The sequence below is a fragment of the Sus scrofa genome, chromosome 7 (assembly GCF_000003025.6).
Source record: "Sus scrofa isolate TJ Tabasco breed Duroc chromosome 7, Sscrofa11.1, whole genome shotgun sequence".
NCBI lineage: Eukaryota > Metazoa > Chordata > Mammalia > Artiodactyla > Suidae > Sus > Sus scrofa.
This window is the reverse complement of record NC_010449.5, coordinates 21,173,063-21,195,102: the sequence shown is the minus strand read 5'-3', so window position 1 is coordinate 21,195,102 and position 22,040 is coordinate 21,173,063. Positions and strand designations below refer to the sequence as shown.

General features: G+C 39.2%; 1 protein-coding gene and 2 non-coding genes across 12 annotated transcripts; 1 reads left to right on the top strand and 2 right to left on the bottom strand.

Moving 5' to 3' along the window:
- Nucleotides 4,573-4,654, bottom strand: TRNAS-GCU. Its single transcript has one exon. It is a non-coding gene; the product is annotated as a tRNA-Ser (tRNA).
- Nucleotides 12,046-12,139, bottom strand: TRNAI-UAU. Its single transcript has 2 exons — nucleotides 12,102-12,139; nucleotides 12,046-12,081 (listed from the first exon to the last, which is right to left on the bottom strand). It is a non-coding gene; the product is annotated as a tRNA-Ile (tRNA).
- On the top strand, nucleotides 12,148-18,867 carry TMEM225B (transmembrane protein 225B). Of its 10 annotated transcripts, none has more exons than XR_002346121.1 (6): nucleotides 12,148-12,548; nucleotides 15,414-15,571; nucleotides 16,159-16,372; nucleotides 16,769-16,878; nucleotides 17,136-17,273; nucleotides 17,717-18,867. XR_002346121.1 is itself a non-coding variant. In XM_005656221.2 (6 exons), the coding sequence occupies exons 2-6, from the start codon at nucleotides 15,527-15,529 to the stop codon at nucleotides 17,857-17,859; spliced, it is 684 nt and encodes a 227-aa protein (XP_005656278.2). In that variant the 5' UTR covers nucleotides 12,151-12,406; nucleotides 15,414-15,526; the 3' UTR covers nucleotides 17,860-18,867. The 10 variants fall into 10 exon arrangements, 7 of the variants coding, with proteins under 7 accessions (XP_005656278.2, XP_020955493.1, XP_020955491.1 ...); XR_002346120.1 differs by having other exon boundaries at nucleotides 12,149-12,548; nucleotides 16,796-16,878; XR_298748.3 differs by having other exon boundaries at nucleotides 12,150-12,406; nucleotides 16,796-16,878.

Here is a 22,040-nt window from a genome sequence, read left to right as displayed (position 1 = left end):
GTTAGAAGAAGGCTATTAGTTACCTATGGTAGGCAGTGTCTAGAAGACAATAGAAAGGGAACCTTCTGGAGTGCTGGTTTCTTGATCTGGGTGCTAGTTATATGCTTATGCATCAGTTCATACAACTCACTGAGGTGTTCACTTGTGATTTATGTACTTCCTCGTGTATTTATTTCTATTAAAAGTTTGCTGCCAAATCATGCCACTGGCTCTGGAAGCTCATGTCCTATAGTCATGGCACAGATCTAGCTCTTAGTGGCATGTGTGTAGCCCTGACTGTGAGAGTTATTCTGAGTCCCTAATACCATTTATAGAAATGATTCCTTTCTCTCTTGTCCATTAAACAATAGAGGGTTCAAGTAGAGGAAGGACGCTGATTTCGGTATGCACCACTACCCAGCAATGCTGATCTGCTTAAATGACACAGGTTTGATCTCTATCCATACTCTTCCCTTCTGAGTAGCCAGTCTAGTCCCTGACATGAAGGAATGCACCGAAGTGTGTGGTGCCTGAGACCTAGAGTTCAAGGAGCGTTCCTTTTCTAGCCACAAAAGCAGCCGTGCATCTGTCAGTTGAGTTAGATAAGGGTTAATGGAAGGAGGAGTGAAGAAAGGAGGGCTCCTGGTCATGCTCACAGGACCTGACCTAAAAGAGCCTGTGGGGTGTTCTCATCCACTCCTGAATGACGTAGCACCAGTCTCCTCTGCACTTGCTACTGGGTCTCATCATAGACTCACTCTCAACACCATTCTAACTGGGAGCTGTCAGGAGACACATCTCCCTCACTTGGATGATTTTTATTCAATTCTCAGAGTCCCTCAGTATAACATTTGTGCTCCCCACAAACTAAAGTGTGTATGAGTGTATGAGTATAGTCACAACAGCTGTGTCTACTGTTTGCCGAGCCCTTATATAGGCATAGAGAAGATGTAGGCGTATGAATTCCATGAAAACAACAGATTGCTACAGTTTCTGCTCAGTGCATGTGAGAAAATGAAACAATAATGAATTGCACATCTAGAGTATTTCATCTAAATTATTTGACCTTCATGAAAATCAGAGAAGTAAGTTAGATGCTAAGGCCAGATTAAGTGACGTCCTTGAAGGTATACGAATAGGATTCCAACCCAGATCTCTTGACTTAGGTTCATCAAAAACCCTCCTAAATAAGTGACACAACAAGCCCCAAACTGGTACACCATATTTACAACTAAGTATTCCAAATTAGTATTCAGAATATATATAAAGACCTCCTAGGAATTCTCCTGTGGTACAGTTGGTTAAGGATCTGGCAGTTGTCACAACAGCAGCTAGGATTGATCCCTGGTTTGACGGGATTGAACCCTGGCCTGGGAAATTCCACACATCTTGAGCGTGGCAAAACAAAAACAAAAACCCTCCCAAAAATAAACAGGGAAAAGGTGTTTTGATGGGAGGAAAAAGGACTAGCTATTTCACAGAATGGTGAAAAAAAACTGAATGGAATATAAAAAGATGCAGAGACAATCTCAGTAGTTTTATGGAAAATGTAAATTAAAAGCACAGTAAAAGCAGTATTTTTATAAAATTTAAAGAGATAGAATACTGAGTGTTGGAGAGCTTATGAAACCTTGGGGATTTAAGACTGATTTAAGAGTGTTAAGTGTAATGTCTGTGGAAATGGTTTGGAATTATTTACAAGTATTTGAATAAATTAGTCTATGACTCAACAATTAAATTACCACTCCCATTCCCTACTATTACTAAATACCTTACTAAACTTTTAATATAGACCTTAGAACATTAATTTTCCAAGTGTGGTTCTGGGTCCAGAATCATTAGAATCACTTGGGAATTTGTTAGAAATGGAAATTCTACAGTCCATCCTAGACCTAGAAAGTCTGTGGGTATGTCCCAGCAATTTGTATTTTAAAAGGCCCTCCAGGTAATTCTGAGACACACGCAACTTTAAGTCTGTGCAGGAGAAGAGACAGTTAATGGAGTTGATTCCAGAGCAAAAGCACAACAAAAAAGAACTAGAAATAACAATTTTAAATTGATTAGGGAATGAATAAAGACATTGTATAGCAGTCATACAACTGACTATTTTATAGAACTAAAAAATAATGAAATGCATCAGCAGTCACAATATGGGTGGATCAAGTAGCAGAAAGTTGTATAAGTTATGGTACAATTTTAATAGAGTTTCAAACAAGCAAAACTAAAATATATATTTTGGGGGGATATACACATACATTATAAATTAAAAGAGAAAGACATTAATTTTACTCTTTTGAGAGCTGATCTAAATTAACTGCATTTTTCAGATAATATAGTTTTAATTACACTTTTGAAATTTTTTTTGGACTTTATGGCCTACAGTGTTTTCTGTTCCTTTGGATTTTGGAAAATAATCAGCCTTTGGGTTTTCTTCTCTGACACACTAGGATCCACTTGAGGAGAATGATCTAAAGTAGAAATAAGAACAAAAAATAGCTTCTGATACATGCACACTTCCCATCCCAGTAAGACTCGCCCAGGATCAAAGAATTCCAAACGATAATGGAGAATCGACTAATCGCCCACTAGGATTTGAAAAGATCTTCTCAATACCAGTATTCATGGTCCATTTCCCTACTTAGGGCAATTATTGATTGTCTTTTTGCTTTCAAAACCTCAGAGAAGGATTCAAAACTGTCTTTTAACACTGTTCATTTACTTTAAAGATTTTGATTTGTTGGGAAATTGACCCATGGTTACATAAAGCTTAGGACAGCTGACTGATGATGTTCTTCAGCTGTGTTCCAGTGTTCCATTTAAAGAAACCTTTTCCACATTAAAAAAAAAAAAAAAAAAAAAAGAAAGAAAAATTTGCAGATAAGTTACATTTGACTTTTAGAATAATTTTGAAAATTCCAGAAAAGATCTAATCACCCATCTAACTGCTCAACTGCCATATTAATAAAGGAATCTCAGGCTTCAAATTTGGGAACTGAAAGCTGCTTACATTAACGCAGAGATTTGGGAGCAGTTACTGGACCCAACTATAAATACAAATTCATGCCAATAAAGAGAAAAGATGATAGGAAGAATGAAGAAGAGATTTATACGGAGCATCACCAACAAGTGATGCCTAATCAGAACGTATCACAGATAAACCTACAGATAAACCTTTCAGAGGATCCTGAAAGGTACAACTTTAGTTCTAGGAAGACCCAAATCTCCTCCTCCTTCCCAGAAATATACAAGGACACAGCAGACTGTCCCTGCCCTGAGATCCCCACATCCAAGGAGTGTGGAGTGGGGGAGAAAGAGTTTGACACAAACTTCCTCATCATAACTCTTAAAATGCCTCAGATAGATTTTTTAGGACATACCTTGATTTTTTAAAATAATGATTTGTTTGGCTTAAACTTGCAACTAGGAAACAAGCAACAGAGAAAATGGTTCAAATCACAACCCTTATTGAATATGCTTTAATCACAGAAAATGAAGCTGTAAATTGGGGACATTAGACTTGTTCATTATTTGTAGAACTGATTAATGTCACAGAAGTGCAATGAGCTCACAGATTTATCCGTTGTACAGTGAAACCCACCCAGGTATGATGAGCCAGACCTGCTCTAGAATGAGCTAGAAATTTTAAGTTTCATTCTCAAGAAATGCAGATGTGGGCCATCTGTGTAAATCACTCTGTTCTGTCTTAAAACTAGGAAAGAAGGGTTTTTTTTTCTTACACTAAACCCATGTTGCGATCATTTCTTGAATGTATACATCAACTTCCATTTTATATATTCAACCAGAGATACAATCCATTGTTCTCATGATAACTAATAACTTGCCAAAGAGAAGAACTGGAAAAAGCACACCAGGAGGAGGCCTATGGATAAGGCCAGGCAACAGAAGGCTCTGAGATGAGTTTACAGGTTTTTAAATATTATGTCTAATTTTCAGTGTGTTTTAAAATCTGCTTAATAAAATGTGTTTACTTTTTTTAAGGAAGAGTTTGGAAAAATATTTTTACCAAATCATCCTAAAAATAATAATTTAAAAAAGGAGATAATGCAATTTGAAAATTTATTTGAAATTTGAGGAGGGGAAAAAAATCATTTTCCTAAGTGGATAGACCTCAAACATTTATACGTGCATAACTTATACTCTATTGTTACATAAATACAAAATACTAAAATCACTGCAAAACTGATCGTCGTTTATACTGGAGGATCTGGCTTACTCGAGTATTAATGTAAAAGGAAACAACAAATTTGAAACAAAATTAGTTAATTGTTAAACAAATCCACGGAGTTCAAAGCCCTCCCTAATTATGAATTGGTTGAAAACAAAAGTCCTTTGGAGGAGTCTGCTAGATACCAAGAGAACAATATGTTAGGGTAAAGTTGAGGAATAATCTGCAAAACCTGCTCTAAGAAGTCAGCATTTAAATTCAGGAACACTCATGATTCTATATGGCAGGGAGATATGACAAGTCATAGAAAATGGAGAGGAAGTTAGCTTTCGCGAGAGTGACCCAACTGGCAATGCTAGGAAACCTGAAAATACTCCCGTGTCCTTCACACTAAAAGTGTACAGACTCGACGAGGGTGGGATTCGAACCCACGCGTGCAGAGCACAATGGATTAGCAGTCCATCGCCTTAACCACTCGGCCACCTCGTCCCCACGTTTCGCCGTCCTGGGGTGTTTTATTTCGGAGTTTATACCAGGAATTACTGGCTATCCTGGGTGGAAAGGCCATTGAAATATGGCTTGGAGACATCTAGAGACCTGGAGGTAGTTAGCTTCCACACGAATGGACAAAGAACTGAAGACGAAAGCTGCGACGGGGGAAAAAAGAGCTTAACTTCACAGGAGTCATAAAAATGGTTGAGAAGTGGTAGGAACACACTTGCCTAGGTTTTCACTCTCTTTCTCTGCTGCCTGGTCCCAGCAGGGGGCGCCTCAGCGTCAGGTCCGGGCAGGCAGTGGGCGTGACTCGGCCAACCTGGGCTGAACCAGAGTTTGCTGTTACTGCGTCAGCGGAGCCTGGTCCCTGCGCTCCAGAGAGAGGCTGCCAGGCCGCAGGAGCAGAGGTTCCCTGAGCCGGTCCCACTGGAGTCGACTTCTGGGGAGCTGGAGAATCTGACTCTTAATTCGCGGTTAATAAAATAGCCTGGAAAATTAAACGACCAATGGGTTCAATTTCCATTCAGGGTTACTGTCACTTCTTCAGTACTTTAAGATGAAATTGCTTAGAAAAGAATCCTTAAACTCTTGGGGCTCTCCTCCCAGGTTATTGCATCCAAAGAACCATGAATTCTGATCCCACCCATCCACCCCCTCCGGCCAGATACCTGTGTGTTTTCTAGGGGAGAGTTTATCTAACTTTCACTAGGTCTTCCAAGCTGTCTGATGCTGAAAACGTCAAGAAACTCAACACTAGTGAGAAAACAATTCAAAGAGAAAAAGTGTTCAGCTCCATCTCTTTGTTTCATAAGAACGAACACAACACAGCAGCAGTTATCACAGCATTCTAAATCAATTACACTTAAATATACTTTTAAAAATGCAAAAAAAAAAAGGTACTGACTCAAAAAAATAAGAAAAGGAATGAACGTAATGAACAGGTGAACAAACAAGAATAGAAACTAAGTCTGACAAATCAGAGTAATCATAAAAGCCTGGGGGGAAAAAAGATAATATGGAAGATGTCTTGCCAAGCAAGTTTTCTAGGGGTGGAGAAAAATGAAGTTGTCCCAGAATGAGGAATGGACCTGAGCAAAGGTAGGGAGGCATGCAAAGCGATCATATGACTCATCCTGTTGTCAATTCTGATAGCAAAGGGTAGAGGAATTACATTCCTTTTGCAAGAAAGGACAGTATAATTAACATGAAAATTGACAAAAATATATAGTCCTTTCACAGGAAGTGATGGTGAATCACTGCGAAAATAATACACTAACTCTAATGTATTTGAAATTATTAAAAAGAAATCTGAAAATTAAAACACTGAAAATATACTTAAATAGATTTATTAGATAGAGTAGAAGGAAGAATTAGGAAGCTGGAAGCTAGATTTGAGGGAACTATGTAAAATACTATCCACCAATAAAAATAGTTGGAAATTAGGAAAGAGGAATAAGAAAAGTGAAGGTTAGGAGAGTTCTGTCATCTAATCAAAGTCCCAAAAGTAATTATTGAGAGAATAGGGAAGAGCCAAGATATGCTTGTGGAATAAATTTATTTTTTAATTTTTTTTTGTAAAATAAATTTAAAGTATTTACAGCTATGCAAGTAAAATATATTAAAAATAATGTACAACTGTACACACAATAATGGAATTCCAGAACACAAAAGTCAATGGTATCTCATAAAATCTAGCAGGAGAAATGAGGAATACCCTACTATGAAACATATCATACATATAATACCATAATGGAAATTAGGAAATGGTTTTCTCTGAATATTAATTAAAGCAATATATATCAGGACTTTCACTTCTAGATGGTTTAAAAAAGTTTAGAATAAGAGTTCTCAGTGTCGTTCAGCAGTAATGAACCCAAATGTATCCATAAGGACGCAGGCTTGATCCCTGGCCTTGCTCAGTGGGTTAAGGATCCAACGTTGCTGTGAGCTATCGTGGAGGTTGCAGATATGGCTTGGATCCAGTGATGCTGTGGCTGTGGCACAGCTATAGCTCCGATTAGACCCTAGCCTGGGAACTTCCATATGTCATGGGTTTGGCCTTAAAAAAAAAAAAGGAAAAGAAAAGATACTTTTAGGAAGATGAATGGTCCTCCTAAAAATCATTTTAAAAATCATTTAAAAACACAAAAATCACATGAATGATCAAAGGTACAATGAACAAATGGAACAAATAGAAAATTGGTAGTTATAAATCCAAATATTTAGTCATAATGTTAAACATAAATGGGTTTGACACTCCAAGCAAACTATATGGTTAAGTGAAAAAAGCAAACTAGTAGAAATGCATTACTTTTTGTTTGAGAGGAAAAATGAATATTTTCATTTATTTGCTTAAATTTTCAAAGAAAACAATGAAATTTTAAGGCCAAATATCCTACTTTTAAAAATGTCACCTGTACAGTAGAAGAAAGAAGAGTGAAGAGAGAATGCTAATCAAAATAAGACCTCTGTGAACAAACCTGATATTAAAGTTTTAACTTCAGAATCATGTAAATATTTTACTTATTTTTAGAAATCATAAAGCTTTCTTTAAACTTTGAAACACATGACCTAACTGTATATCAGATTGTTTGCATAAACATACAGAGAACTATTTTAAGTGACTTAAAATCACAATGTTTGGAAAATATGGTTCTAACGGGATCCATTCCAGAGACAGAGGTGCTGTAAATGTATCTTTAAATTTTAAGTTACATTCAGTGTTCTTGTTCTTAGTGATTAAAAAAAAAAATCTAAATGGCTCCCAAGATTCTAACCCCGACATACACTCCTTTTATGATCTCTTACCCCTGAGTGTGGATGGGCTTGATTCATACAAGTGAATCCTTTTACAGAAGGTCTAGAAGGCAAGGCTATTCTAGTCATTCTGTTCCTCTGTATGTTTGACTATTGAACTGTAGCAATGCCTATTCAGTTCTCGGAGTCTTAGTTGGGGTGGAATGAAATGTACCAAGCACATTAGCCTGAAAGATCACAAAATGGAGATAAGATTTAATTTGCCACCAAGACGGGATGAGGAGGTGTAACCTGTGAGTTTCTCTGGGCCGGGAGCTCCAGAGAAGTTCTTGGAACCCCATGATGCTCTTTGCTGGCTGTCTCCATTTGTTCTTCTTGTCTTTCCTTTAATTCTGCTGCCCATTCTTTTCCTTTAAGTTTGTTTTGTTTTGTTTTGGCAAATTGTCACACATAAACAAAAGTAGAGAGTAGAGTATAAATACATCCAAGTACATCACACATACTTCAACAATTATCAACATTTTGCCAAACTGGTTTTCCATATTATTGTATGGTTAATCTCAGGCATTAAATTATATTATGTATTCTTTCATCTGTTCAGTAAGAATCTTTAATCAATAAAGTGGGTATTCATTCATCTTTGAAGCTATAGAAGTTCTAAGTATAATTCATAGAATAAATAGTTTTCTTCAGCCAATTCTGCCACTACTTTCAGGAACGGCTGGGGAGAGAACAACTTTTTTTTTAATGTTTATGGTGCTATTACTTATTACCTATGCTTCTATTTGTTTTCTCTTGCTATTAAAAAGCAGGAACGGTTCTAGATGTTTAAAATGAAATGATCTATGTGTAAAACAGGAGGCAAGATTATTCTCGGTGAATTTCTACAAAAGTGCAAGGCTTGAGTAACCTAAGCTTGCAGTTTAATACTACTATCTTCCTAATAGTTTACCCTGTTCTCCTCTCCACTTCCTGCTTTATAACTCAAGACTCAACCTTCAGTTCCTCATGGCTTTCCTCTGTTTTTCCCTCTTTTGGCATCCAGTCCAAGGCTTCTCGTGGTGATTTAACTCCCAAATACTTCAGATTGGGTTGTCTCACTCCTGGCCAGACTCCAGGGATGTTAGAGGTCTCCTGCTTAAGTAACCAGAATACCAGCTCCAGCCCACTGTCTACCCAGACATCAAGGATTGAAAACTGGGTGCCTGAGCATACTATAAATCCGATTAAAACCCTTTTAACAACTGTGTAGTGTAGAGTCCTCGCCCTGGCAACAGGGTGCAGTCACACTCTGGTTGCATCCCATATTTGGTAGCAACATATTGGGGAAAAATAAAAATGCCTTTGGGAAAAATGCATGAGAATAGCTTGTATAATTTCAGAAACCACATGTGGAAGAGCCTGGACTTTGAAGCTATGCTTGAGTTTTGCTCTTCTTTACACCAGCAGAAGTCTCTGAACTGCTCTATTCAGTGATGACCCAGCTCTTACTACAAAAGAGAAGAGCATTTGGAGACATCTATGTAATGAGCTGGAGGTCGGGCGTAGGGCCTCCTCTTCCTCTGAGGCGAAGTCCAGGAAGTCAAATTAGGGTGAAGCTAGGGCTTTCCTATCATGATTTTCCAGGTCTGGCTGTTTTTTTACTTTCCTTTGCTGGGCTGTCAGGGTTTCTGCCTGAGGCTGTTTATAAATGGTCTCATCTCCATTCTGTGCAGTTTGGCCTGGGTGGGCATAAGGTTACCAATGGATGCAGGAAGGCCTGGAAAAAACAAGGATATAGAGATGATATTGATGGCACTTCTTCTCAGGCAAGGAGAAGTTAGATCAAATGTAGAGCACTTGCCTTGCATGCTAAGGGTGGTGAGATTGATACCCACATTCTCCAGTTTCAGACTTTTGCTTGCCATCCTTATGACCTGGAGAAGTTCTCCAGTTAAAGGCAGATTCAAAGCCAGGAATAAAATTACATAATCTTCAAGAGATGTAGTTAAAACTTTCATATTTTTTCTATTAGATTGCTTAGCACCCAAGACAAGATCACAGCAGTGGGGAGCAAATCCAGAGCAAGAAATGATACTTTATGAGAAAAAAAGACGGCTGTTACACATACATTTTTTTATTCTCTGTATTTATAAAGGCATTTCAAGATTAGAACTGAAACTTGAATAGAGCCTTGAAAGAATCATGTAAACTTTGTGTTATCTTATTTTCTGAATATTCTGATGATATTTTTTCCTCAAAAAATGCATTTGAAAATATATATTAATAGATGTACTTTGTTTTCTGGTCTGAATATTTGTGCTCCCCTAAAATTTGCATGTTGAAATCTAATGGCCAGGGTGATGGTATTTGGAGGTGAGGTCTTTGGTAGATGGTTACCTAATGAAGGCAGAGCCTTCGTGAATGGGATTAGTGCCTTCGTAAGAGGCACCAGTTAGCTGGCTTGCCCTTTCCACCATGTAGGAAGTCAGCACAGTCTGTGGCTGGAAGAAGACTTTCACCAGACTTCTGATCAACTGGTGACTTGATCTTGGACTTGGCAGCCTCCAGGACTGCAAAACATAAATGCTACCTAGTCTATGATATTTGTGATAGTGGCCCAAATCAAGACACCATATTTATTCTTTTCATATAAGTTTCTAATTTTATAAAGTTCAATTTTATTTTACTAAGTTGACAATGGATGAGTTTACTATATGTTTTTATACTATTCCATGAAAGGAAAGCACACTTTGTTAGGGACTTGTTAAAGTAATTAAACAAGGAGACCATTAAACTAAGTTGGCTCTAAATGCCCTTGGTAGCCTAGGTAAGCAAACCAAAACCTAAACCAGAAGCAGTGCACTGGAATCTGAGAAAATGAAATTTAAGATCAATTTCTCTCTCTCTCATACACACACACACACACACACACACACACACACCCCCAACCCGACTAGTATCCATGAGGAAGCGGGTTCCATCCGTGGCCTCGCTCAGTGGGTTAAGGATCCAGCCTTGTGTGAACTGTGGTGTAGGTCACAGATGTGGCTGGAATCCTGTGTTGCTGTGACTGTGGTGTAGGCCTGGCAGCTATAGCTATGATTCAACTCCCAGCCTGGGAACTTCCATATGCCGCAGGTGAGGCCCTAAAAAGACAAAAAAAGAAAGAAAGAAAGAAGAAAGGAAGGAAGAAAGAAAGAAAGGAAGAAAAAGAAAAAGAAAAAGAAAGAAAGAGAGAGAAAGAAAGAAAGAAAGAAAAATGATCACAAGGAACCAACCAGGTTTTCTCACATAAAGCAATCTTAAGGTATAGCCAATCAAATCCTCTCTTTGCTTTGCTTCTGACATCTCTATAAAAGCCTTCCCACCAGCTTTTGCCTGCAGAGCCTCCTAAGCACTTTTTGTTTGGCACTCCCTGATTTGAATGGATACTTGCTCAAATAAACTCTGGTAAATTTTATGTGCCTCAGTTTACCTCAGTTAGTCCAATGATTTAGTTTTTAAATCTAAGGAATTAAAATCATATTAAATAAGATATCAGTATGATTCAAAATACTGCAAATAACCTAAATATATACTTTGACATCTTCCAAGATAGCATGAGCTATGACATGATAAAGTGTTCACTTTTATTATTACCTGGTGCTTTCCTGGATGGGACCTCCCTACCCTTCCCCGGGAGACAACTCTGACTGGACAATGTACAGATACATGCAGGACTTCAAGAAATCCAAACCACAAGAGAGAGTTCTCTGGACCCAGCTTTATTCCATGCACCTTCTGTGACCTGTCCTGGTTGGGACATATGTGCTCTCAAGTTTGGGATAATATTTACTGCTAGGAAAAGTACTCCAAATTACTTAGTTCAATTCACCCTCTTGGGGTGAGTAGGGAGGCATGTGATAAGATCTTTGACCAGGCAGACTTCTTGCATCATTGTGGAGCTGGGTGGGGAAGCATATTTTTAAATCAAAATCACTACCTACTTCCAACCTACCTCACTCACAACAATATGGTTTTTTTCCTATTACATTGTTCTACAGAGCTCTGGTCTCTGGGGAATTATCACTCCTCCTTTTCCAGGCCCAGATGGTTGGAACACCTGAGGATGTCAGGATTTGTGTCTCAGTTGATAAAAGCTGCATAGTTGTTGGCTCATCAGGGGAAAAATGAAGGGGAAGGGATACTACAGGTGATGCTGTTTTCAGAAATCAGTATTTTGGGTTTTTTCCCCCCCAAACTAGAGCTTTCATCAAACAGGAACCCCAACCAAGTTCCCACTTTTGATTCTCTCTAATGGAGTTCAATGCTTATCGACTCTGGGAAGTTTCATAGCGATCTCTAAGTGTGTGCCAGGGAATCTCTGAGGAATGATGATCATAAGAGCAAAGTGAGAAGAGGCCATCAGGAGATGTTCTTTATTTGAGATCAGTTTGCAAGATAGGTAAAGATAAAAGAATCAAAGAAGTTAACTCACTGCGGCACAACACATTCATTCTGTCCGTAATGGCAAAGAATCAAAGAAGTTAACTCACTGCGGCACAACACATTCATTCTGTCCGTAATGGCTTGTCGGAGATCGATCTACGTAGCTGGGTAAGAATGAAAGCTACAGGACAAATTCTAACATAGCGATTATAAAACGATGCTCCAGGTGAGGATCGAACTCACAACCTCGGCATTACTCGCACACATACTGCCATATAAGTACCGCGCGCTAACCGATTGCGCCACTGGAGCACTTGTGTCTTGCTTCCGGTCACTCATTACAGGGCCTATGCAGGAATATCTAACGTCTTTGCCAAAGTGCCTCCTTCCGTCTCCGGAGTCCCGTAACTGCATCTTGCGCACAAAGGCGGACTGGGTTCAGCAGCGAACCCCACCAGAGCACACCGATCCCGATGGCGCGGAAGGTGCTCTGCTAGCGGCAACGAAGATGGATATTTAGTGCAAACACTGGGAGACCGACTGCCTCGAACATTCCAAAGAGGACCTTCAGTGGGCAGAGTAGGTGGGCGAGGCTTCTGCTGCTGAAGGTCGCGGAGCCCTTCCGTTTGCCTCTCTCCCGGATGCTTCTCCTCCTGTTTGCGCTTGCGGAAGGGGTGAAGGTGGGAGGACCACCACGCTGTTGAAGGTTATGTCTGAGTGTGTGAGCATCCAGAATTCCTGTGGGCTTCTAGGGCACATTTGCTTAGAGCTCCTAGTTTGGTTAGTTAGGTGGTGATCTTTAACGAGTTAGAAGACAACCTACCTTCAAAGCAAGTATTCCTCTTATTGAATGTCTTTGAAGCATTTTATTTTATTCGTTGTTATTATTATTTTATCTTTTTAGGGCACCACCGGAGGCTGATGGACGTTTCCAGGCTAGGGGTCAAATCGAGCGGCAGCTGCCTGCCTACGCCACAGCCAAAGGGGATCTGAGCGCTTCTGCGACCTACACCGCAGCTCAAGGCAACGCGGGGTGGGGGTGGGGGGAGCGGGAGGGGACGGGGGGGGGGGTGTTTGTGTGTGAATCCTTAACCCACTGACCGAAGCCAGGATCGAACCGCTTTCCCATGGATACTAGTCAGGTTTCCCACCAAGCCAAAACGGGAATTCCATGAATCATTTTAAATGTAATATTTGGGTAACATCAGAAAACTGTATTTGAATCTAAAACTCATTTGTATCATTGGCCATTTATGGCTCAATTGACCTTTTAAATATTCTGAATCCAAACATTTTTCAAATATAGTTTCGAATATATGCATTAATAACTCATTTTAACATGTGTGCTGCTAGATTTTAATTTGGGCAAAAAATACAAACTACATATACATTTTTATGCTGCCCTAAGAGATTCTTTAAAACAATTTCATTCTTTAAGTTACTTAGTTTTCTTAATAAGACAATAGGGATCTCCATGGAGCAATGCTTAAAATCAAATTTTGGTGTGATAAAGTGTGGTAAATGATTCAAATTTTCAGTAATTACTATGATGCTGATTTGAAGTAAATTTTACATAGGGCTTCTTTGAGTACTTTTACATTTATTTTCTTAATTTAGTTCTAAGCAATCCTACAGGGGTAGTTATTTTCATTGCTATAATATGTAAACAATAATCTCTGATCACTCACTGTGATTAATAAGTATAAATAAACAAAACAGTCAATCTCTTGTGGAGTTTATATCTGAGAGACCCAGAAAAGTCATAAAAATTAAAAAGAAATGTACCAGTGAACACAACTGAATATAAGCGAGAACAGGCTGGATTTTCAGTCATGTGAACAGAGTGTTTACAAAAGAAAAAGAAATTAGCTTCTAGCCCTTTAGGTGACTGAGATGTCAAACTTATTATTAAACATTATTACGGACATTTTCAAACGTATATAAGTTGATGTAATTAGATAATGAACTCCCATGTAATTGGTTTTACAATCATCATTTAACCAATCTTGTTTCTTCTATCCTTCTAATACTGTTTTTGTGTATATAGGTGGGAGGAGGAGGGGGTTGAAGATGGGAGTGGGAGTGTTTTAAAGTAAAACCTAGACATATCATTTCACCCTAACTTCTTCAGCTTGTATGTCTTAGAGATAAGAACTCTTTTTATTTTATACCACTTTCTTTTCTTTATATGAATGCAATATCATTATTACATTCAGCAAATTTAGCAGGAATCCTTTACTATCAGAAGTGGCTTGGCCAAAATGTAAGCTGCGTAACTAGGATTTGAATTCGGGTTCTCTGGCTCCTACACGATTCCTTTTTCAAGCCTTTTAAAACAAGGAACAGTTGTCTTTTTTTAAGGGAATGGGTGCCTCAAAGCAAACGTGGAGTAATTAATTATGTTTGTAATGTGTAGACTGAGAGGCTGTATATAAAGGAGAGAGGAAGTGACCACTGTTTACAGTGAACAATTTGATTGCTAAATATATTTATAGTTTCCCTTTATTCCTTTTTTTTTTTTTTGACATCAGCAGAAATGTATTTGCATATCTGCTTTGTTTTCCAGGGTCAGTTCAAAGCTCAGGAGAGAATATGGTGCTCTTCTCATTTGGGCCCCCACTAACCTTGAGACTTAAGATATTGTCTTTGCAATATCTACTTTTCCTAAGTTCCATGTGCGCATGATTAGCAAAAGCAATCTTTACCTTGTCAAGTTACCTCTGATTTCATAAATACCCCTTCTTTTCCCAGCCAATAGCATTCTCATGTGTCCTCTTTTAATGGTTTAACTGACTGACATGTAAACCTATAATGCTAAGCTGGAAATGTACTTTACTATTGTACATTCTAGCATCCTACTTTTTCCTAGCAATATATTGCTTTCATGCACATCCAACAAAAACAGTCAGTTGAGGGAAACTGACAGATGTGCCAACCCTCTGTCCTAAGGATGATCCTTTTGATCCTGGATTAGTCATTCATTCCACAAATATTTATTTAGCACCTGTCTTGTGCTGGAACACATATGTGAATAGAATAGACAAATAGAATCCTGCCTTCTCAGAGCTTACATTTAAGAAACTTTTAAACAAAGTTTCTTAGCAACCCTATGCTTTTTCATCTCATTTTCATTTATTAATTTATGTGTTAATTCCCTCATCAACAAACACACAGAGTGTCTATCATTGCCAAATAAGGTTGAGATCAGAAGTCATTACCTATTTTAATATCATTCTGGTGAAGGAATTGAAGGGTGTAATATGAATCATTATATACCCTTAACACAAAACTGGTTTCCACTTAATATTTTCCTGGTTATTTCCCTGATTATCCCATATTCTCTCTCAAATGTTTCAGTGTTATACAGGAATAAAGTCCTCCTGCCTATTCAGTATTAGAAGTTAGAACTAAATTAGAACTAAGGGCAAAAACCATAAATTTTGAGGCACACATGTGCCAAAGAAAACAAAGGCGTTCCTGAGTGGAGGAGGTTGAGAGATGAAATGTTTTTAAAACACAGGACCAGTAGGATAGGATGGTTCATTTTTGTTGGGAAGTAGAGTTCACATGTTTATGATGTCACTAGATGTTTCTGCCAATGAGGAGTCAGGAAGCGACCACAAGTTCTGCTCTTGAAGAGAAGGCTAGGATGGGCCTCAGTGATAAAAGGTGCCGTGGAAAACAAAGTGTAATCAAAAGATGAAAGCTGAAACAGAAAAATTAAAAGAAGAAATAAAAGAAAAGGTAAACTGGACCATTAACAGAAAGAGAAAGGGAAAAGGGGGCTGTGATGAGGGGAGTGATGATGAGCACGAATGTTGAGGCTAGAGAGAATCAGAAAAAATATTACTTCTCTTGACAGCCCTAGGGAATGTATTTGGTCTATGCTTTTTTTTTTTTTTTTTTTTTTTCCTTTCTGTTAACAGATAATCACAGAGATCCCCTTACCTGTAAAGCACCATGCTAAATGTGGTGCGAGATTAAGAAGTTGGGCCTATGGTTGTCCGGGGACGTCAAGATACACAGACACCCAGGAAAAGCATAGTGACAACACAGAGTTGTGGATGGTTGTATACAAGTGGTTCAGACAAGTTGTATAGAACAAGGAGAAAGATCTCAGTTCTAGCTGGAGGGGGATACAGGGTCAATCTGTGACTTGGAGAGGATTTGGTTGGGAGATGGGGAGGGAGAAATTCACGAGCTGAGGATGAGCAAAGACAAGGTGGTTGGACTTGTAGGAGTGTTTCAGAATGAGGAGAAATCCCAAAGGAACTAAGGAAATCTAACTCATTTACCTCCTCCTCCTCTTTTTTCTTTTCTTTTTTTTTCAGTCAACACCCTTTTGTGTGAAATGTGGGATAGTTAAACCATATCGCATTCTTATCCTCGTCTGCACTTTCAGTGGTTCTGCCCTTCTGTGGTGGGCCTTCAGCCTCTCCACCTGGGTGAGGATAGAAATCCCAAGTGGCTCCCAAGTCCTTTTCAGCGCTCTTTTTGCAATATGCAGTGGTGAGATCAAGTGTTGGATTCCACTATCAAAATCAAGTAAGTCCTAGCCTTGAAAGGGAGGGTCCTTCTCCAACCCTGTCCTTGCTGGGAATTTTCAGTCTCGTTTTCTGCCCCAGTACACCTGAAGGAAGCAGTTATACTTCCATCAGTAACATTGGCTCATTTCAGAATGAGTGTGGGGACCAGGCTTCCCTAGGGATACCAGCCCAGGGAGAATCAGCTAAATCTTTCGTGTGGTTGACATCTCCCTCCATCCCTAAGCTTCCCACCACTTGCCAATGGTTCCTGCCTTAAAGTCTCTGTACAATTTCTTTAGTATTCTGGGGATTCAGACTCACAAGGAAGGGGGGCCCTAGAGGGAGCTGCTGGCCTTTCTCCCCTCTCCCTCCCTAATTCAGACGACTACATCTTTGGTCGAATTTTCATGATCAGCGCCCTTCTTCTCTCCTTCTTCCTGAGCTTTATACTCCTGGTCTTACCTCATTCCCTTCCTGATACCCGGAAACAGTACTTTGTCTTCACAATCGTCTTCTTCGTCATAGGTAAGGGATGAAAGAAAGAGGGTTCCTTCCATTATTCTGGTTCTGGGCTGGGTGGTAATCCATTGGGCATAGCCTCTTGGACGTTGTTCATGGACTGCTAAGGGAAAAGGTAATAAAAAGAATGACAACAAAAGGAAAGAAATAGAGTATGGGGAATTAAAATGACCACCTAAGATCTTGAGAATTAGCCCTGAGGCCAGAGACTAATAACCAGATGTGTTGTTGCCCCCACCCCCACTTTTTTTTCTGAGTAACAGGTATCTGTGTGTTCCTTGCATTACTGCTGCACTCTCTGCATGTTTTGAAAGTAACCAACTTATGCAAGGATGCGAAAATCACCTTTCTCTACCCTACTTTCATCCTTTCATTCAGCGCCATACTATTTTTCTTATCTGGTGAGTATTCTTAGGGATTTGTGAGTTTGAGGGTTGGTTCTGAATTCAGAACAATTAATTCAACACTTAATTGTGGGTTCCAAATATTTGCTTTGAGTACTGTTTAGTTTTGGAATATAGATTTGGGCAATGATGTCTCATTTGCTCATTGCAGCTGCTCCTACTCTACAATGTTAAAATTTTGCCTTTATAGAAGACATAGAGTCCATTTCTCCTGTACATACTGTAAGAACCATATCTTGGAGATGGAGAGAGAAATTGTAAATGGGTTGTAGCAGGGTGAGAGGTGGGTGAGGTAAAGAATGGGATCCACAGAGTAATCTGCTCTTTAGATTCCTAGATCATACTCTCATTTGTTAAGCCTGTTTACATACTGTAAATTTCTTAATAAATATCAAGTGTTGTAGTCATTTTCATCTTCAACATCATCATTCTTTCCTCAGGAATCCTCTGCTTATTCAGCTCCCATCATTGTTGGCTTCAGTGCGTCTTACAGCAACCAATCCAAGTGAAACCTATGCAAATGTCAGTGGTCAGTGGGAACTCAGCAATGGTCACAGAAAGGACACCGGGTAGAGATGGCTAGCCTAACCTCAGTGGTGGTGAGAAAGCTGATTTTAGAAGAAACATGTCTCACCTGTAATTCAAGATTTCACAGCTATACACACACTCATTTAATTACTGCATAAGACTGGAAAGAGTTGGCTGGTTACTAATCATTGTTCAAGATATGGCTTAGGATTCCGGGGACTTAGATATTCATAAGAGAGAAAACACAGTTGGGGTGTGGGGAAGTTGAGTGTTTGGCTCTTGGGGACTTGAAATGAAAAAAACTTCTCTTCACCTTGAAGATTCTTCTCTTGGCACCCATTTCCCAACCCTCTTGCTGGTATGCCTGGTCTCCTGGCAGTGGTTTTTTTTAGCAGTAACAAAACTCTCTCTCCACTATAAAGCCTGAGTTTGATAAAAACAAATTTTTTTTCTGCTCTCTGGGAATTTCATGAGTGGAATCTTTTCACTACTGTGTTATTCGGGACTCTTTTTTTTTTTTTTTTTTTGCATGTAACAAACCTTATCCAAACTACCTTCAACAAAAATTGAATTTATTGGATGCAGGGGTTACCTCATAGACTCAAAAAAGTTCTGGTAGAATCAGGGCTACATGAGAGAGTTGGGGAGCTGGAATCTTGAGATCATTTCCTCAGGATACTATTTTTTTAAACTATCCACTGAAGGTTAATGGAATTTCTCAATCCTTAAAATGGAAGCACTATCCTAAATTCCTCTTGCTCATCACTTTCAATGAATCACCAAAGCTTGTCCTTTCCACCTCAACAAGACTTCCGTTCCCCTCCCTGAGCCCTCCTCACTGGTCATCGTGACCAGGTCTTTGTCATCCCTGCCCAGACTGTGTCGTCTCTGAATGTGGCTTGTCCCCCACTGTGGCCTACCTCTGCGAAGCTGCCCAGCTCGAGCTTCCTAAAATACAGAGATGAGAATGTGCTCCTTAAAAGCCTATTTTGCCTTCTTCTGGCCTTCAGGATAAATTCCTTATCTTGATAAATAAAGTTATTTACAAGTTGGCATCAACCTATCTTTTGAAATGTTTCAATTTTTTATTGTGATGTATGTCACACACATCCTACATACAAAAAGTATTAAAATGCATACATCCAACTGGAAGGATAAGAAATGAACCACCATGTCCAGAAAAAAATAGTACTGCCATATTAGAATGCTCTAGTCATGCCCCATCAACTCGCCTTTCCAGCCACTTTTCTTACTCTAGTTCCTCTTCTCCATGCTGATTAAAAGTGTAGTTCTACTACATGAAACTGCTTTCCTCGAATATACCAGGCATTCTTGAAATTCTAGTCATACAAGTACTGAACCCTCTGGCCCTTTATTTCCTTCTTCACAAGGTCACATTTGTTCTGCTTTAAGATTAAGTTCAAATATGATGTCTGAAGAGCTTCTCTGACTTCCCCTCCAGAGTTAATTGCTCTACTCAAAGGCTGCCAGCACATTTTCTTCTTTATTTCTGGAGTAGCACTGTTATATTGTAATTATGAATTTAGATTTGTCTCTGGCATGCTGTTAGTTCTTTGAAGAATGTGGACTAAGCTTTACCTTTGACTCTTTAGAGTTTCACGTTTTCCTTGGTAGATGAATATTCAGTAAATGCCTTTTGAGTTATTAAGATTAAGCCTCAAAAAGTTGGGAAGCATGGAGTTCCCATCGTGGCTCAGTTGTTAATGAATCCACTAGCAACCATGAGGATGTGGGTTTGATCCCTGGCCTTGCTCATTGGGTAAAGGATCCGGCATTGCTGTGAACTGTGGTGCAGACACAGCTCGGATCCCGTGTTGCTGTGGCTCTGGCGTAGGCTTGGCAGCTGCAGCTCCAATTAAACCCCTAGCCTGGGAACCTCCATATGCCGCAGATGTGACCATAGAAAAGTCAAAAAGACAAAAAAAAAAAAAAAAAAAAAAAAAAAGTTGGGAAGCATTTGGACATTCTATCAATGAAGGCTACCTTTTACTGACAGATGAAATCCTTATCAGGACTTTACCTGCTTTGTGTAATTTAATCTCACCACCAACCTGCAAAATAAGTATCATCCCCATTTTGCAGATAAATGGGATGACTAAAAAGTTAATAGGTTTCCAAATTCGTATATTCTAGTAACAGAGTCTCTCTACGTCTGCTCTTTTTCTCCTACATCAAATTTCTTCTACGTGAACAACAATAAGAATAGAGAGTAAACGTTAAGACGGAAACTGTTTTGCTGGAGATGAAGAGATTATGATGATAAAACAAATTTACAATACCAACTCTTGTTAAAGAAGCTGGAAAAATAAGCCTGGGAACCAATGAGAGTTATGTATTTTATAGACAGATTTAGGTAGCATGAATTACTGATTTCTGGAGTCAGGAATATAAGACTCCTGCCCTTATATTCCTGATGGAGGAAGCTATTTCCACTTGAACTTCGGAGTTCTACACTGTGATACACATGTTAGTCTCTGACACTTCAGATTAAGAAACTGTAGTGTCATTTTACTGTGCAATCATGAAAACCCTGTGATGTATAGCATTATTAATAGCCAAACTCACACGATTCTGATGTATAAGTGAATAATCATGAACAAATTAATATCCTTGTTTGGAAGACAAATACTGACTATAAGCTATAGGTCAAATTACTTCTCTGATGGTTAGATCTGGAAATCTATCTCTCTCTAGTTAATAATGTAAGGAGTGGTGCTTTCAGCTCTCAAAACTGCTAAAAAATAGTTATTTCATTCTATCGCAAATACAGTGATGGTGAGGGTATAGCAGCTAATACTGCTTGCCTATTCTACTGCTGATCACCAACACCAGTGCCCCCATTCTTCCTTTCCAACAGAAATATGATTTTATTCACATAAGCGTCTCTCTACTGTCTTGGCTTTGCAGGAGATGGACCCCATTTGCAGCCCCAGAGGCAGAATTATGATTGATCTGATTGATCATGGTGGTCATATTCTTGGCAGTAATTGGCTTAGGTGAGAATTTATGATACAAATCTAGCCAATGTGAGAGGAACTGTAGTGCAGAGCATTTAGGAGAAAGTTGTTCTCAATAAGAGACGAAGAAAGAAGTCTGGTTTTGGATTTTTTTTTCCCCTGGGCTTTATTTTGAGATTGTGAGAGTTGGAGGGAAAGCAGCTAGAGTATGAGCTCCATATATTGAGAATGACAGACATAAAGATTCAAAAAATCTGGATCCTGATGACATCATGGAGCTGCTGAACTAACAAGGTCTATAGCCTCTCTACCTCCTGCATTTGTTATGTGCAATAATAAATCCACTTTGTTTAAGCCAGTTGAGTGTTGTTGATTGAATTGTCATAGAGCTAATACTGAACACTTCCTGTTCCTGGGGAGGGATTTTTGGGCTAGATATGTTACATTTTGTGAGCATTGTATTCTAAGCCCTCCTGATCACTGGCATTAAGGAAAATTTAAAACCAGCCACAGAAATGGTACTAAAAATATCAGTCTGGTGTTTGCATGGATCACTAAGCTTTTTCTTTTATATCAGCACACACAACATTCTCTTCACTTAGAAGGCCTGCTTCTTAGCCACTAGCTCCAGCCCAGCCTTACTGTCTAACTATCCCTGGCTTTAGATTTAAAGACACACACCCAGCCTCAGCCCCTGAGCACATCAACAGCCTTAAAGGTATATTCCCGGAAAGGAGAATACCAATGCTGTATCCGGCACGCCACTGCCCTTCCATTTAAATACCTGGATTGGGATAGCATGGAATCACAAACTTGTGATGCCTGCCTGTAACAATAAGTTAAACTGTTTTCCTGACGCTTACAGGCATTTTTTTTCCCCTCCCTCAACTCTTTATTCTATTCATGTGTGCAGACTTTTAATGTAAAATTAGTCATTGCAGATACAAGGGTGTGGCCCTCAAGGGATATGTCATTGAGTGAGGAAGACCGCTGAGCAAACAGCTCTTTGCAACACAGTGTGATAAATGCTCTGCACCCCGGGAGTACAGGAAAGAACACATTACAAATTGGGGAAGAATGAATACCTTGATTATGTTTGCGAGTATTTCCATTATTCTGTTTGTTACTCTGGTCCCTGTTTCCCGATTTCCTTCCGTTCTCAACAGTGAAGCCCTAAAACTCCATCATTTACTGCTTCCAGGTCTCTCACCACAAGGTCAAGGACCTGAGGCTGGCAGGTTATTGCTATAATAAGGCT

Bases quoted from the DNA above. Each gene is read 5' to 3' on its own strand.
- TMEM225B (XM_005656221.2), top strand. From the start codon at position 15,527: ATGAAAGCTGAAACAGAAAAATTAAAAGAAGAAATAAAAGAAAAG. The intron at 16,373-16,734 runs GTAAGTCCTAGC...TCCCTAATTCAG, and splicing joins GATTCCACTATCAAAATCAA to ACGACTACATCTTTGGTCGA. The intron at 17,274-17,716 runs GTGAGTATTCTT...TTCTTTCCTCAG, and splicing joins CATACTATTTTTCTTATCTG to GAATCCTCTGCTTATTCAGC.